The 17,601-nt window shown below is 34.3% G+C and overlaps 2 protein-coding genes across 5 annotated transcripts; one reads left to right on the top strand and one right to left on the bottom strand.

Moving 5' to 3' along the window:
• Positions 1 to 20: 20 nt before the first annotated feature.
• LOC108036687 (microphthalmia-associated transcription factor) lies at positions 21 to 13,258 on the top strand. 4 transcript variants are annotated; one of them, XM_044091221.2, is made up of 9 exons: positions 21 to 196; positions 2,756 to 3,092; positions 3,143 to 3,262; positions 3,328 to 3,732; positions 11,092 to 11,112; positions 11,209 to 11,368; positions 11,441 to 11,682; positions 11,739 to 11,900; positions 11,957 to 13,258. In XM_044091221.2, exons 1-9 carry the CDS (start codon positions 21 to 23, stop codon positions 12,512 to 12,514), a joined length of 2,181 nt encoding a protein of 726 aa, XP_043947156.1. In that variant the 3' UTR covers positions 12,515 to 13,258. The 4 variants fall into 4 exon arrangements, 3 of the variants coding, with proteins under 3 accessions (XP_043947156.1, XP_043947155.1, XP_043947157.1); XM_044091220.2 differs by lacking the exon at positions 21 to 196 and adding an exon at positions 2,050 to 2,657; XM_044091222.2 differs by lacking the exon at positions 21 to 196 and having other exon boundaries at positions 2,958 to 3,092; positions 3,153 to 3,262.
• A 2,422-nt stretch (positions 13,259 to 15,680) lies between these two features.
• Positions 15,681 to 16,683, bottom strand: LOC108036683 (ADP-ribosylation factor 2). The gene is made up of 4 exons (XM_017112964.3): positions 16,518 to 16,683; positions 16,098 to 16,360; positions 15,913 to 16,038; positions 15,681 to 15,857 (listed from the first exon to the last, which is right to left on the bottom strand). Exons 1-4 carry the CDS (start codon positions 16,582 to 16,584, stop codon positions 15,771 to 15,773), a joined length of 543 nt encoding a protein of 180 aa, XP_016968453.1. The 5' UTR covers positions 16,585 to 16,683; the 3' UTR covers positions 15,681 to 15,770.
• Positions 16,684 to 17,601: the final 918 nt, after the last annotated feature.

The following is a 17,601-nucleotide window of genomic DNA, read 5'->3' on the forward strand; positions in this document are numbered from 1 at the left end:
TAAGTTCTCTTATCGCGAATATGACGGAATCTGGAATTGATTTAGGCTTTGATATGGAGTTCGATCTAAATATTAGTCTGTTAAATGATAACGAAAATATGGATTTTTTACCTAATGTTACCGTAGCAGGTAGTTCCGAAAATGTGGAGTTTTATGAATTAAAATCATCAACTCGCTGTTTACGGTCTGACGAAATGTAAGTATCTTGTAAAAGAAATATGAATGTACATTGTACATATGTATGTATATTAAAAACCAATTTATAATATACTTTGGCAATACGTAAGCTCATGTTAATTTGTAATATAAATTACCAAAAACCAATTTATATTATACTTTGGCAATGCGTAAGCCCATGTTAATTAATAATAAGATCATGAAGTTATTAAATTTATATTTTCATGATCGGTATATACGCATATACTTACATACGATATACATACTATTATATTAACGTACATATGTGTATATGTAAGCTTGATATTTGAAGTATGATTAGCACTACTTTATAATCTTATCAGACAAATATGGACACACATATATATATGCATGGTTACGGTTAGATACATACACAGGTTCGCATGGAGGTACTTATGTATGCATTCATGTATATTGAAACCAAACACGAAATTTAGGCATATACATACATATATGTTCATGAGATGGCATTCCTTGTTTGTCGGCTTTTTTAAGATCAGTTTCAGATTACTTACAAAAGTAACATTTATTTATTAAAAAGACGGAAAGATAAAATGGTACACTACAGTTGTGTAAATTACATTGTTCGGACAGTATCACGGTTGCCACAGAAATCACTGCAGCGCTTAGTCATGTATAATTTATATTGATGCACATAACGAACCCATATTCCTCTTCGATTTCCGTATGCTAGGATGGTCAGAAATATTTTCACAAAATAAAAGTGAAATATACTCGAAACTTGAAATTGCTTCGTTTAACTTTTAAATTCCGTTTGAATGATACTTACTTTTCTTAACTAATTCAATGTTTATTGAAAAGGCTGAATTTTTCTGAAAATCTACTTTTTTAAACTTTTTCCCTCGTCCTAAAAAATAATGTTTTTGGATGCAAAAAGTTTCTTAAAAAAAAATAATATAAAAAAAATAAGCTTATACTTGTTTTGATTTTTTGAAAATGTTTAGAAATACGCATTTAAGCCATATTTTTCTCTTTTACATAAAAAATTTTTTACATTGTCACCTTCAAAAAATCAAAAAAATATAAGCAAAACTATTTTTGAAAAATAGTTTTTGCAGTTACTATTATTTTTGTTTGTAGAAATTTTTTAAATAAAGAAATTAAAGTTTTCAAGACAAGGAAAAGAAAAAATTTAAAAGTAGATTTTCACACAAATTTGAAATTTTTAATAACTACTGAATGGGTTAAGAAAGGTAGTGCATCATTCAAACGGCATTTAAATTACTTTTCCATTGATGGCAAGTGAGGGAGTTTGTGAAAATATACATACCCCTGTATGTATATATACAAAATGATATATATATTTAATTTATAATTCCGAGTCCCCACTTTCATACTTATATACATAGATATAAAGTTTTATAATATTAATACAAAATTTTAATTTACAAATTATCAAAATTGTAAATATATATATCTCGCACCCTATTTAAAATTTTTGTATGGATTATACACATATAAACATACTTATAAACTTATACAATTGGTTGTTTTCTCTTATAAATGCAGAGTCCGTACATCAATACATATTTACATAGATATGCAGATATATAAAATAATACAAAATTTAAGGTGGTTTTTTATTTGAAGAGAAAATGTTTAAACTCTTAAAGGGAAAAATCTTGTTTACAAGTATGAGAACCATTTATTAGTTTTCTAAATCTTGTTGGAGGCTTGGAGAGATAAATACAGTCAGCTTATATACATAAATAATTGAAGTTATATATACATAAACCCTAAAACATTCTCTTGGAGAGGCAGATATAGGTATTTCAAAAGAGAAACCTCACGTTTTTGTCGTCATTTTTTGGTATTATTTTCCGAAAGCATGCGTACAACAGGCCCTCTTTTCACATTTGTCTGCTAAATCGACGATCAAGGTCTTTGTAACTCTCTTAATCGTTTGTCAATTGTTTAAAAATGTTTTCTTACTGGAGCAAAAAAAGTATTCCAAGCAAAGTTGAAATTATAGAGTCGGAAAAAAAATTTTCCATAAGCGAAAATACTTTACCAACAGGAGTTGAAATGGAAAGGCAGAAAATGGTACAGCCGACTGTTGATAAGCATGCCCTGGAGTTTCAAGATTTTCTGAGGCGCGTTCAAACGTTACAAATGTCACACATTGGGGCAAACGAAAAACAAGATTTTACTGCCCATCGGTCCAATTTACGTAGTTCCATGGCTATTGAAGTCGGAGAGGAACCGCCGACTATACAACCAACTGATAATATTGGTAAAGCATGTTCTGCATCAGTTCTAAGTTCAACTGAATGTGATAATATGCCTTCGGCTACTACAAATATTAGAGTAACTGTTGGTATCGACAAAGATTTAGAAATGATTCTCGAAATGGATCCAAGTATTGTAGATTTAGGAGATATTAGCATTGCAGAAACAACAGAACCGCGGATAGTGGGTTTACCTCCACTTTCGGGTGGGTAGGTACATATATTGACTATTAATTGGAGTCAAACACTTATATTTCCATTTTTTTAAATGCTTGAAAAATGGATACATTTTTATATTTGCTTAACAGACCAACATTTAAAACTGCCACCCCCACTTCACGAACCCAACTGAAACTTCAGTTACAAAGGGAGCAACATCAACAGCAGCAGCAGCAAATGATACAGCAACAGACCCTGGGTTCGCCAGACTCGAAAATGCACCTATTGTTTGGCAATGCACAGGGATCCATGGAATCGGAATTCATTGACAGCGGTAGTACCAGCGCATGTGGCAGCGGGTCATCTAGTTTAGAACAAATGTCCCAATTAGTGCAAATTGATAATTTAATTGACACGTCAAGTGCAGTTAAACTTAAAGTTCCTCTTCAAAGTATTGGTGTAGATGTGCCTCCCCAAGTACTGCAGGTAAATAATATATTCTGTTAAAAAAAAAATTGTACGAAAACAAATTACAGGTCAGTACAGTTCTTGAAAACCCGACCAGGTATCACGTTATTCAAAAGCAAAAGAATCAAGTAAGACAATATCTTAGCGAATCCTTTAAGCCATCTATGTGGAGTTGCCATAACAGCGATGTAAGTGTTTAAACTCGATTGACTGGAACCTAAAATTAAATTTTGGTATATTTTGTAAACCATAGATTAAAATGGCAAATAACTCTGCTTCAACTGGTAATCTTCAAAGTGCGTCAATAGATAAAAGTCTTCCATCGGAGCGTACAAACAGTTTTGGGTGCGATACGGCGAATAGTGCTAAAAGAAATATGCATTCTGATGACCCAATGCCAATTTCGTCCTTCGGAACCACTTTTTCAAGAAGTGATAACCTAAATCCCAATATTGACCAAGTTTCTGGAGAGTCAGCCATGTCACAAAAAAACAACCAATTAGGATTTGTTAAAGCTCATTCAGGCCAAAATTCTTCAACACGACCTTCTGCAGGAATGATTAATTCAATAAGAATATCCAGCACAGCAAGTTCGTTACAGAGTACTTCAGCTCCCATTTCACCTAGCCTAAGCTCAGTTGCGACCAGTGCCTCGGAGGTAAGTAAAACCAGTATAAACTGGGGTGAAACATTTGTACACTCTTGCAGAGGGTTTTATGATTTTAGTCAGAAGTTTTCATATATAAAATATATATTCTTGATCAGCATTATTAGCCCTGTCCGTTTGTCCGTCCGTTTCTTACGCAAACTAGTCTCTCAGGCCTGAAGTTTTCGGCCTGAAACTTTCCAAAAAGTCTTTCTTCCTTTCCAGGTTGTATATAAGTCGAAGCTAGCCGGATCGGAAAACTATAGCTTATAGCTCCCATAGAAATAATTGGAAAAAAATGTAAAACAAAACAAGGAAGATAGCTTAGGAAAGCCGAAGTTTGTATACCCATGCAGTTATTAGAAATAATTCTTAAATTCTTAAGGATTGTTGCTAGTTTCAGTGATATTTAAAAAATATATTTATAGCAGTATAAACTGTTACACGAATTAAATAACTTTATTAGACTTGACCGTTCTCTTTTACTTCTTATTCGCAATTGCCTGGTTTTACATAGCGTCGGGTTTAACATACGATTACTTGAAGTTGGCTGCGATCAATATCGATACTTAACATTATACCAGAGTTGCCAGATTGGTCGCTTTATCACAGAAGATACTTGTAGATGCTAGAGACTATTGAATAGCTAGCCGTTACATTCAAATACTAGTTAATATACACTTACATCGAAAGGTTAGAGTTACCTATACATATACATAGCAGAGTTGTACATAGTTATACTTATAGCAAGTCACTAATCCTACTACAATTCGGCCATCCTGACTGGTTGATCACCTGATCAAGACATATTGACTTAAAATTTATGCCTATTTTATCTTTACAATATATAGATACTTAAGTGGTATTTTCTCGTTATGGGGTACATTTTTATTTCTGTTTTTTAGCTTTTTTAGTTTTTATCCAATGTCTTAAATTTTGCGCACTCCAAACACCTAAATAAGGACTACGTGCTACTTGAAAACCTTCGACGTCTTTTAATAAGAATCTGTCATTGCGCATCGCTTTTGCAATCACATATGGTCCTTTATGTTTGGGAATCAGTTTCCTAGCAGTTCCAACAGTCGAGTCAAAATTTTTCACCATTACATAGTCTCCTTTTTTATAATTTCTAGCCTTTACTCGACTTTTGTTATACAATTTTTCATTATAATCTTGAACTTGCTTTTGGTGGGCCTCAGCTTTTTTCCTTATCTTTGTTAAACTATCTAATTTCTTATTTTCATTTATGTCCTCTAGCTTTTCCTTAAGTTCATCCACAATCTTTCCTTTTTGTTCTACTCCAAACAGCATTTTACTCGGAAGTTGTCTTATACTTCTGTGCAACGTATTATTTAAAGCATGTTCTATTTTATCTATAACATTGTCCCAGTATACACCTTTACTTTGATCAACTAATTTTGCTATCATTGGTCCAAGGCTCCTGTTAATCCTTTCAACTTGACCATTGGCTTGTGGTGAGCCTGTGGCTATCTTGATGTGCTTCACATTATATTCTTCCATGAATTCTTCGAAGTCTTTAGATGTAAAACAACTACCCCGGTCTGAAATTATGCATTTTGGCCTACTATAGGCCCTAAAGTAATCTTTCAATGCCGTTATAACCTCCCTAGTGCTTGTTGATTTAGTTGAATAAAGTCTTACAAACTTTGTGAATCCGTCAACTACCACAAAAATGTGTTTTTTTGCTCTTGACGAGTCTACTGGACCATAATGGTCAATGTGTATTAACTCGAATGGTTTGTTTCCTTTGGGAATACTGTGCAAAAAACCTTCTCCTTTACCTGATTTTGGTGAAAACGCTACACACTTTAAACAATTTTCTATATGTGCAACGCACTTTTCTTTTAAATTTGGAAACCAATAAGTTTTTGAAATTATGTCCATCATTTTATCTCTTCCTATATGTCCTATTTCGTTGTGGTATTTATATAGTACCTGATCTTCCATTTCTTCTGGCACATAGAATAGTATCCTATCGTCATTTGCTTTTCTGTACACTACCCCATTTCTCATTTCAAATAATTTAAGTTCTGCCTTCTCTAAAATCGTTTTAAGCTTCTTAATTTTTAAATCCTTTCCTTGACAGATGACTAAATTTTCCTCAAAGCTGTTGGTTTCCACTATTAGAATATTATTGTACCTGCTGAGAGCATCCACATGCTGCATTTTATTTCCCGCTCTGTGACATATTTCAAGATCATAGTTTTCCATCTCCAAAGCCCATCTTGATATCTTCGGGTTAAGTTCTGCTTTATGGAGTGTTAACTTAAGTGCAATACAGTCGGTTACCAATTTTACATGTTTCCCTTGCAAATATATCCTAAATCTACGAAGAGCATAGATAACCGCCAAAGTCTCGAGCTCAAAACTATGTAACTTAGCCTCATCTGCTGTAGTACGCTTAGAGAAATAGAACACAGGATGTAACTTGCCATCATCTTTCCTCTGCAACAGTACAGCACCAAATCCTAGAGCGCTTGCGTCACAATGTAATTCCGTATCGTCCTTGTGATTATATAACGCCAGTACTGGTGACTCAATAAGTTTTTCCTTTAACGTGAGAAAACAACTCATCTCTTCTTCACCAAATTGAAATGGTTTGTCCTTCTTTAACAAGTCATACAAAGGTTTTGCTATTGTAGAGAAATCTTTTATAAACCTTCGAAAATATGAAGAAAGTCCCAAAAAACTTTGTACTGCCTGAACCTTCGTGGGAACTGGAAAATTTTTTACGGCTTCAATGCCCTTATCATCTGCCCTAATGCCATTCTCAGAAATCAAAAATCCCAAATACTTTATATTTGCTTTCAAAAACTCACATTTATCCATTCTAAGTTCTAATCTGTTCTGTGTAAGCCTTTTAAAGATTTCATCTAATGTTTCTAAATGTTCATTAATATCTTTGCTGGCGACCATTATATCATCCATATACACTACTACTTTGCTTTCTCTAATCATATCATCGAAGATTTTATTAACAAAGCGTTGAAAAACAGCTGGTGCATTTTTGATACCCATTGGCATTCTTAAAAACTCGAATTGTCCTAGTGGTGTTACGAATGAAGTATATTTTACAGATTCCTTATCAACAAAAACATGAAAATATCCATTTTTAAGATCTAACTTTGAGAATACTTTTTTGTCAACTAATTTATCTAATAAATCATCTATGTGTGGCAGAGGGTAATTGTCTTTCAGCAGTGCTTTGTTCAGTTTCCTATAATCAATGCATAATCTAATCTCACCTGTTTTTTTCTTCACTAATACTATCGGAGATGCAAATTCTGATTCGCTTGGTCTTATTATCTCACTTTTCAAATATTCGTCTAGTAATTTTTGAAGCTTGTCCTTTTCTGTATATGATAATCGTCGAGGACTGCAACTGAAAGGTTTTGCATTATCTAGACATAGTTTCATTTCTGCTCTAATCATTGGTTTTTCAGGTCTAGTTGCTTTCACATAACTGTTTTCCAGTATTTTTAAGAAACGACATTGTATTTCATAAGTAGTGCTTTTGTCCCAGTTAAAATCTATAGTTTCGCTGCTTGTAAAGTCGATATTAAGTATTTCGGTTTCAAAATTTTCAATTTCCAGTTGCTCATTTGTACCTGTAGTCGTTGGTTCTTTAATAACCGTTTTCTGTATATTTTGACTGTATTGCTTTGCATTTGTAAATTCAGTTGTTTCACCGTTAAATCTCATAGCTGTCTGATCAATATCTTCGTTATTTTGCCTTGTAACTGTTTGACCTCTGCCTGTACTATTCTGTCCCATAACTGTTTGACTTACATTTTCACTATTTTGTCTCATAACTGTTTGACCTTTGCTTCTACTGTTCTGTCCCATAACTGTTTGACTTACATTTTCTCTATTTTGTCTCATAACTGTTTGACCTTTGCTTCTACTATTCTGTCCCATAACTGTTTGACTTACATTTTCACTATTTTGTCTCATAACTGTTTGACCTATGCTTCTACTATTCTGTCCCATAACTGTTTGACTTACATTTTCACTGTTTTTTCTCATAACTGTTTGACTCGTTTCTTCATTACGATCATTATGATTTTTTACGACTGCGTGTTCTGCCTTTAAAACTTTAGTCGGCAATTCCAAAACATTATCGGTTAAACAGTCATCTAAACACTCAATATTATGATTTACTTCAGCGACGCGCAAAGACAGATCCCTAGCGGCAATCGTTGTGTCCATTTTGGTTGTATCTTCTACAGTTATCATCTTTAAAGTTCTTAAATCTAAATTTAAATCACAAGCTTGCATAAAATTTCTACCCAAAATCACATCATGTATCATAGACTCATTGGCGACAACTGTTAAGTTAAAGTAACATTTTATTGTTCCTTTTAATACAAAACATAAAATTTTCCCGTAGATTTGTAATGGGCTTCTATTTATACCAAAATATTGTTCTTTGACTTCATGTAATTGGGCCTCTCTGGGCAACAAAGATATTTTAAGCAACGAAATTGGACTGCCAGAGTCTAAGATGCATGCTGTAACCATAGGAGATATAATTTGACTGTCAAAATGGATTTTAATATACCTTACATATTTATTTACAGCATTTCCCTTTCTTTCCTCACATTGGGCTACAAAGTGGCCATACTTGCCACAAGCATAGCAGGATCCTGGATTCCTTGCTGGTTTTCGACAATCCTTAGCGATGTGTCCTCTGGCGTTGCAGTTACTGCAGCGGAATCCTCTGGTGCTGCTCCTATTCTTGTTGAGCTCCTTTGACGCCGACTCATTTGACTTATCCAAACGGATACCAGCAAACGCACGGAGAATTTGCTTCGGATCTGTGAAACATTGGATCCGGGCCTGATCCCGCAAATTCTGTGCTGGTATTCCCTCGACTATCTGGTCAACCAATTCGTCTGGATCAATGTTGATGCTGCTTGCCAGCATTGTCTTTGCCTCAAAATACACCGCGAAATTTTCGCCATAATGCCACTTCAAGTCCTCAAATTTGCGTCGCGCCTCTGCTTTGGACAGTTTATCGCCGAATGCTAGGATCAGCTGTTCCAACAGATTCTCTGCCGGCTCCATAATACGCGTTGCATTTGCATGCAACCAGCGCTGGGCGATGCCTTTTAGTTTAGCCACAATCACCAATTTTACGCACACTGCATCCAAGTTGTACATTTCAGCAATGTTGCGTACTTGCTGGGTCCAAACGTTTGCGCAAGATGATCCATCGTAATCCATGATCATTTCTTTGGCAAACGAAAGTGACAAACTTGGCGATTCTGATTCTTTGTTTACAACTGCCATTCGTCGTTGCTCAACACCGTTGCCTACATCGATATCGGTGCCGCTATCGATATGAGCACTTCCATCAGCGTTTGGTATTTTTCCGCTCACAGCTTCCTGGAAGTTTTCGCATTGAACTGCTTGCTTACCTCCTGCTTGATTGCAGTTTTCGGGCTTGCTGATGACGTCATTGGCAACTGCTTGCGACGCAGCTCTTACTTGCCCAAGAATGTTCTGGAGCTCCTTTCTTCCAGCTTCGATTTCAGCGCGTATTTGTTGTAGCGACGATACTCCTTCGGCCACGGCAGGAATCTGATCCGACCTAGGGTCGGCATTCTCCGCAGAGAAATGCTCCCCCAAGTCATCCTCTAGATCAAACTCCTGAACGTGCTCAGCCGAGTCTTCGTTTTCAGCGTCCAACGGCACTGGGGACTCCGGGCGAGTTCCACGAACTAACGGGTCCACGCCGTTTAGTCGGGCCGCGAGTTCGGCCTTATTGCCGATTGTCGGCAAGTTCAGTGCCGCCAACCACCGTTTGAGCTGGACGACCGTAAATTGTTGTGCATCAATTAGATCCATTTTATGGGTCAGGACCACTTCTGAAGTTTATAGCAGTATAAACTGTTACACGAATTAAATAACTTTATTAGACTTGACCGTTCTCTTTTACTTCTTATTCGCAATTGCCTGGTTTTACATAGCGTCGGGTTTAACATACGATTACTTGAAGTTGGCTGCGATCAATATCGATACTTAACATTATACCAGAGTTGCCAGATTGGTCGCTTTATCACAGAAGATACTTGTAGATGCTAGAGACTATTGAATAGCTAGCCGTTACATTCAAATACTAGTTAATATACACTTACATCGAAAGGTTAGAGTTACCTATACATATACATAGCAGAGTTGTACATAGTTATACTTATAGCAAGTCACTAATCCTACTACATATTTTATTATTTCTCTTACCGTTTCTTTGGCAGCCATATGTTAGAGTCGTCCGTTTTTATTAAATTTAATTCGAAATTCCTAAAATTATAAAAAGTGAAATTCCCAATTTTATACGATAATATGTCAAAAAACTCAGAAGCTATAATTTGTTTCATATTATTTTCCCACCACTTTTCCAATCGTTCCTATAACAGCTACCTGATAAAGTCATCCGTTAAAATTGAATTCGATATTCAGAACTAATTAAAAAATGTATTTTAAATCTTAAGAGCTTGTATGTTATAAAACACCAAAGATATAATTTTTCATATTGTTTTCCCACAAATTTTCAGATCGTTTCTATGACAGCTATATGATATTGTCGTCCGATTTTGATAGAATTTAATTCGAAATTCAGAACTAAATAACAAATTTGATTTATAAGCGTAGAAGGTTATAAAGGGTGCAAGGATATAAAAATTATATCTTTGTGGTTTTTTGACATATAACCTTCTATGATTGTATTAGTTCAGAGAAATAATAAATTTTTTTTTTGTAATATCACTGAAGCTAGAAACAATCCATAAAAATGAAACATGGTGTTACTAACATTTATTATTTCTTATACCTGCAGGGTATACAAACTTCGGCTTGCCGTAGTTAACATCATTTCTTGTTTTGGACGAAGTGAGAATGGAGTACCACTAGGTTGGTATACGAATCTAATTATAACGAGAAAACGCTATAGTCGAATGGCTCGACTATGATTAACCTATTAATATACCACTTTTCGATTTTTCGGCGTTAGAATGGCGCTGGACTTAATAGCCACTATTAGTTTTGGTATTATTTTTGGAATTTGAGACCTTTTTGATAATCAAAACAAAATCTTCTTGAAGATTTTAAAAAATTTGGCCAACGAACGAAGGTTTGCGTTCTGGTCGATTGTTAAAGAAAATCGTTCGAGATCACTCGAACAGTCATACGGAAATGGCTAGATTGACTCGTTTAAAGATTCTCATTAAGAACATCTATAATTTGTAGGGTTATAAACTCTTCCTTCAATATACCACATTACGCTTCTTCTTGTTTTGTTATATAATTTAATTTTTTGATGATATATTAAATACCATTTTTTATTTACAGCTACCATCATTTGACAGCGATGTAAGTATACTAACCAATTCATATGTCTTAACATATAAAGTGTTTGCTATGATTTGTTATACTTTTATTTGAAACTTTAAATTATTTTCGTTTTAGCCAGATGACCTTTTTGATGATATTTTGCAAAATGAATCGTTTAATTTTGATAAAAACTTTAATTCTGAGCTTTCGATTAAACAGGAGCCCCAAAATTTAACTGATGCTGAAATTAATGCTATGGCAAAAGATAGACAAAAGAAGGATAACCACAATATGAGTAAATTGAATTCGAATTTGATTCCTTAGTAATGACTTTATATTAACACTGCATTAACTGCATTTATTTTAGTTGAGCGAAGGCGCCGTTTTAATATCAATGACAGAATCAAAGAGCTCGGTACGCTTTTGCCAAAGGGTAGTGATGCATTTTACGAAGTTGTTCGTGACATTCGTCCAAACAAAGGGACAATCCTAAAGTCCTCTGTTGACTATATAAAATGTTTGAAACATGAGGTGACCCGTTTAAGACAAAATGAGTGTCGTCAACGTCAAGTGGAGTTGCAAAATCGAAAACTTATGTCTCGAATAAGGGTAAATTAAACCACTCAAAACATTTTTTGTTTATTAAAAAAAAATAATTTTTTAAGGAGTTGGAAATGCAGGCGAAGTCCCACGGATTTTCTTTATCAGACTACCACTTAACATCAGTTTCGGCGCCAGCACAAGCCAACGCATATCTTAAAGGTTCAAGTCTGTCTCCTGTTTCTCGAAGTCGTCGATCACTTTATGACTTACCTCTTGAAAAAAAAGTAAGCTGTAAAATATAAAAATGTAATTTATACTAATTACATAACTCACCTATAAGATACAAGGTCTGAACAGTAACGATGTTAATATGGGAATGAATCAGATCGATGAACTCATGGAGGATTGCAAGCATCCAGTACAAGGTGGCGATCCGATGTTGTCATCCCATAGTCACATGCTATCCGCTCCAGAGTCACCATCAACAAAGGAATTAAATTGTGCGAGCTTTGAACCAAAGATTGTCTCAGATGTTGCTGATGTAGCCCTTTTTAGAGGAAACTCAAATTTAGTAGGAGATGACTGTTGCAGTACTTCATGCTATATTCAGCACCAGGCAACACACGAGGATCACCGAAATCATTGCCACCACCCTAGTATACGCGGCATTCACAATTTATCTGATTCAGTTCAAAACTCTGATTTTGGTAGACTGGAACATTGTGAAGATCCGCTGTTGTCATCGTCCCGAAGGTCTCTAGGTACAGTAGACGATGATCCACATAGTGCTGTTGATATGTCTGCGGCGATGATAAATGACTCACTATCCTCTTTGGTGGATGACAATCACAGTGAGCCCATGCTTCTCACTCCTGATACCTTAGATATTGACTTGTAAACTTACAAAATTTTAAATTTATGTAGAAACACACAGAATTGCTTTGATTAATTTTTTTAGGTATATTTTTAAAGTTGAAGTCTTAAATTTTGAAATTACTAAAGACTTCCAGCCCTTACGAACTTTGTTTTGAATGAAACCGTCGTCAATATTATTATGTTTTTTTTTTCACATAATTATTCAAGTTCGTTAGTTAATATGCTAATATGATCGCATTCTAAACTAAAATGTAGCCTGTAATCGGTATAACCGCAAAAATTATAGCATATTTGTTACTTAAGTTTTCATAATAGGAAACTTGTTGACTGAGGAATAAAATTAATAAATACTTAAATTCGAAAACGGTACATAGGCATAAACAAAAATGATTGAAATATAAAATCCAGTTTGTAATATAAATACTAAAAAACACAATTTTGTTCTGGCCATGGAAATTTTATACACTCAAGTCTTTTAATTTCAAAATCAAATAAGTCATTTCAGCTAAAATTACTTTTTGTCTTCATCATTTTCTAATACGCCGCTTCGATTAAATTATTGTGATAAATATTTGTATTACAATTCACAAATGTATTATGTAAAAAGTAAGAGTTAGATTACAATTTAAAAAAAAAATGTTATTTCCTCGACATCTTTTCGTTATACTACGTTTGTTGGAATTATGTTAGGTTAATATGTGTAACTTAAATTAAAATAAAGCGACATGTCATTGTATTTTAAATACAAACAAGAAAGAAAGCTTAATTTGACGTGTCAAAGTTGTTATGTAGGGGGTGTCGACGGTGCGATCGTCACTAGCTGTTTACCTAGTTATGATGTGTTTTTGTAAAAAGTTGTGGATCTATTCTAATACTACTAAGTACTTCGCAGACGTGCTGGAAAATTTCCAAGTTTAGCGTTGTAAGCTTTAAGAGAATTCGCTTAGTCTTGCTTTACATGAATTAGAAATTCGTTATTTTTAATCATAACAACTATATCTTATAGCTCTCATAAGATTAATCGGAAATAAAAATTGGTGTTTTTTAACATATAACCTCCTAAGCCTTGAAATAAGATTTTTTATTTATTTCTGAAATTTTAATTGAAATTAATCGGAAACAAATAATATCTTTGATTAGAAATATCAAAACCGGACGGCGGTACAATATAGCTGCCATAGGAAAGATCGGGAAATTGGTGGGAAAAAATATGAAATGAAAAATCCATCTCAAGCCGGCAACAAAATTTGTGCACTCTATGATCCCGATAAAATATCCATTTCCACCGCACAACGATGGATTTAACGTTTTCGTTCCAGGATGTGCCACGCTCCGAAAGGCCTGTAGTAGGAAATTACGATAAAATCTCTGAATTGGTCGAATGAGACTGGCATAGTTGCAGCCGTATCATCGCCCAAGAGCTGGGCATGAGTCATCAACCGTTATGTAGTAACCCATTTAAAGAAGCTTGGAGTCGCTAAGAAACTCGATGTATAAGTGCCACACGAATTTGACCGTATCGACGCATGCGAATCGCTTCTGAATAGCAAAAAAGGCGTCAAAAAGCGGCGAAGCGGCGTAGACGGTGGCCAACTAGAATGATGGCCTGGAAGGAGAACACTGTGTGTTTGGTGGGATTGACAGGAATTATCATTTATGAGCTGCTCCCCTACGGCTCAAAGCCAATTCGTACCTGGACGCAACTAAAAAGCTATTTTATGAACAGATTTTTTTATTGCAAGGAACGCATTTTTAAGTTTTTATCTACTAAACTTTTCTACTTAATATATTATAAAAAGCGACTAGAACTTCTATTTAATTAATGATTTAAAAAAAACCTGTGGTATCGAACAAAAACACCTCTAAACGAGGTACGGGGTAGTGACGATCAGGCATGAACATACAAAAGTTCTAATATCAACTTTGGTGATGACAAATGCTTGTACATTCGGCAAATGTATGCTGCTACAAATTAATATGCTTGTGCTTAGCTGTAAGGTTTTAATGAATATTAATTTCTTCTGTTTGATGGCTAGATCCTTACCGCGTTAAAAGGTGTTTTTGCTTGATAGCATACACACAAGAATAAAATAGCTACATACCCGTCAGTTCTGCAATAGACGCGGAGTGACATGTCAGACAGCAAACAGTTTTTTTTGTGCATAAAACTCTGTCCCGCTGTCGATTATTATTAGTAAACCATTATTATTATTTACTTATAAAAGTGACGTTTTATAAAAACAATAAAGTCACGTAAATGCTACATTAAGTGCAAGATGTTGTGCTTTGACCTAAGTTTAAAGTACGCTCCTTTTTAGAATGTTTTGTTGGTTTTTCAACATAACCTAAAAAGTTCTAAAAATTCACAATATAATTAAAATTAAGAAAAAGTAAATAAAAAGGAATGTATTTTAAATTAAATATTTTGAAAACTCTATAGAAGTATTCAGAATTCCCGAAGTTATTTCACTTGGGAAGTGTCACATTCAAGGAATTTCATAAGTGAAAACTCATTGGAAAAATTCCTAATTTCGAAAGTGATTTCACTTGGAACGAGTCACTTGTAGTTCACAGGCAAGTGGGTATAAGGAAAAATTTGAAAAATTGTCATTTGAATTTTCCCGTGTGAAAAAGCGGACATCCCATAAAATTCTCTATATAGAGGGTCACTTGTTCTTCATTCGTGCAAGCTGACATGTCACTTGTTATTCACAAGTTAAACCTTTTTTTTTTGATTTGAATTTGATGATTACAAAATAAATTTATCATAGTATTTTTCTACCAATTTTTCGATCGTTTCATTTTGATAAAATTTAATTCGAAATTCAAAACCAATTAAAAAATGTTCCAAGCGTAGAAGGTTATATGTTAAAAAACACCAATAATATATTTTTTTCAATTTTTCCCCGATAGTTCCTATTGGAGCTATAAGATATAGTTGTCCGATCTGGCTGGGTTCGACTTATATACTACCTGCAATAGAAAGAAGACTTTTGGGAAAGTTGCAGCCCGATGGCTTTTAAACTGAGACTAGTTTGCTTAGAAACAGACGGACATGGCTACATAGACTCGTCTAGTGATGCCGATTAAGAAAATATATACGGGGTCGCAAACGTCTTCTTCACTGCGTTGCAAACTTCTGACTGAAATCTTTATAACCTCTGCAAGGGTATAAAAATTAAAACGAATTTATATACATGTACAAGTTTATTTATGGTCTAGTTTTCAGCACAGGACAATACGAATTCTTATCTTAAATGTTAAAGAATATTTTTGAATTATTTTTTAGCCAATTCAGCCGAAAGCCAATCAAGTCCTTCATATAGTCCATGTCCCTGTGTAGCACAAGTAGCTTGAATAAACCACTAAAAAAAAGTTTGGGTAAATACAGGGATAATTTAAATTTAAATTCATTTATACGTGGCGATTCCGTAACTGGTTAAGGCGCAACTTGTCTGTTAACTCTGCTGCTGTCATTGCATTTGGGAGGTCCTGTTTGTTAGCAAAAACCAACAGTACGGCATCTCTAAGCTCGTCTTCTTGAAGCTATGCCGAAAAATATATTATTAAAAGCTACATAAGTACACATGAAAGAAAATGATTACCATGTTTTGTAGTTCTTTTTCAGCTTCATTAATACGATCTCGATCGTTGGAATCCACCACAAAAATCAGCCCCTGCGTATTTTGGAAATAGTGACGCCACAACGGACGAATTTTGTCTTGGCCACCGACATCCCAAACGGTAAAACATATATTTTTATACTCCACAGTTTCAACGTTGAAGCCGATTGTGGGGATGGTGGTTACAATTTCTCCCAACTTAAGTTTGTACAATATAGTAGTTTTTCCAGCCGCATCCAAGCCAACTGTGTATAAAGACATGTAAAAATTTGGGCACGTTTTGCGAATATCAAATAATAAATACTGTAAACCAACATTTACGTGACTGTTTTTTCTTTTTTTGATGAAAGCATCGACTATAATCAGGCATCACCTATTATATATTTTATTTCAATAACCTACCCATAAGAATTCGCATTTGTTTTTTTCCAAATAGACGTGTTAAAAGGCTTGATATTGTTAGTCCCATTTTTTATATATGATATATTTTTTGATGCTTTTTTTGCTTTAAGTAAATTGACGTGTAAACTAGTCATCGATAAGTGAGGCTGCATATTAAACCACAAATATCATTAAAGAACCTTTTAAATAACATACTAGAACTAGGATATTTAGTATTAAAATTGGCTTGTTTGGAACGATGGAAGAGAAACAAGAGTCTAGTCGATATGATACTCTAGTCCCACTAAGCATATTTTTAAGAAGCAATTGGTATTTTAGACTTGTTTAATATGTCAACTCATTAAAACGTTGACAAAGGAGTCAAGGTTCAAAGAACTGTTGTAAAATAATGTATTCTATCTAAAGCTTGCCTCTTATTAAAAAGAGAACGCGCTATTATCATATACCCGTTAATCAACTAGCAAACTTGAAAATAAATATGGGAAAAAACATCGATGTTCACATTTTTATCATTTATCTTACACATTTTTTATATACGATGATCTTGCTAGATTCTAGCTTCTTAAGTAATAAACCGATTTCAACAATTTTCGTCGTTTCACTAGGTAATCCAGCGGAATATAATAATAATATTTAATAACTTTAATTTTTTTTTATAATGTGGCCCTCCAAGTGTTAAGCGGTTTGTGGACATTACAATAACATACATATCCGCAATTTCTCTCTGGAATCCACACGCCTTATTAAAAATTTCTAGGTTTTATGTAGACTATATCCCAGCGCAGTCTAAGTTGACATACCCCATTTATACCCATACATTTCGTATAGTAAGAGCCCTTCAGTTCTGCAGTAGGCGCGTTGTGGCATGTCCTTTATTTTTTCGACTCTCAGTTCATATTCAGCAAGAAACCAAAATAAGGATAAGTCCTGGTGCATTCTGTTTGACTGAGAAGCAGCAGGCTATTTAAATTTTGCGCTGCGACTAATTTTAATTAATTAATAAAAGTAATATTTTCTGAAAATATTCAGTGCTACCAACGTAATGCATGTTTAAAATACGTCCCTTTTTGAGATTTTTCATACA

The sequence above is a fragment of the Drosophila biarmipes genome, chromosome 4 (assembly GCF_025231255.1).
Source record: "Drosophila biarmipes strain raj3 chromosome 4, RU_DBia_V1.1, whole genome shotgun sequence".
Classification (NCBI taxonomy): domain Eukaryota; kingdom Metazoa; phylum Arthropoda; class Insecta; order Diptera; family Drosophilidae; genus Drosophila; species Drosophila biarmipes.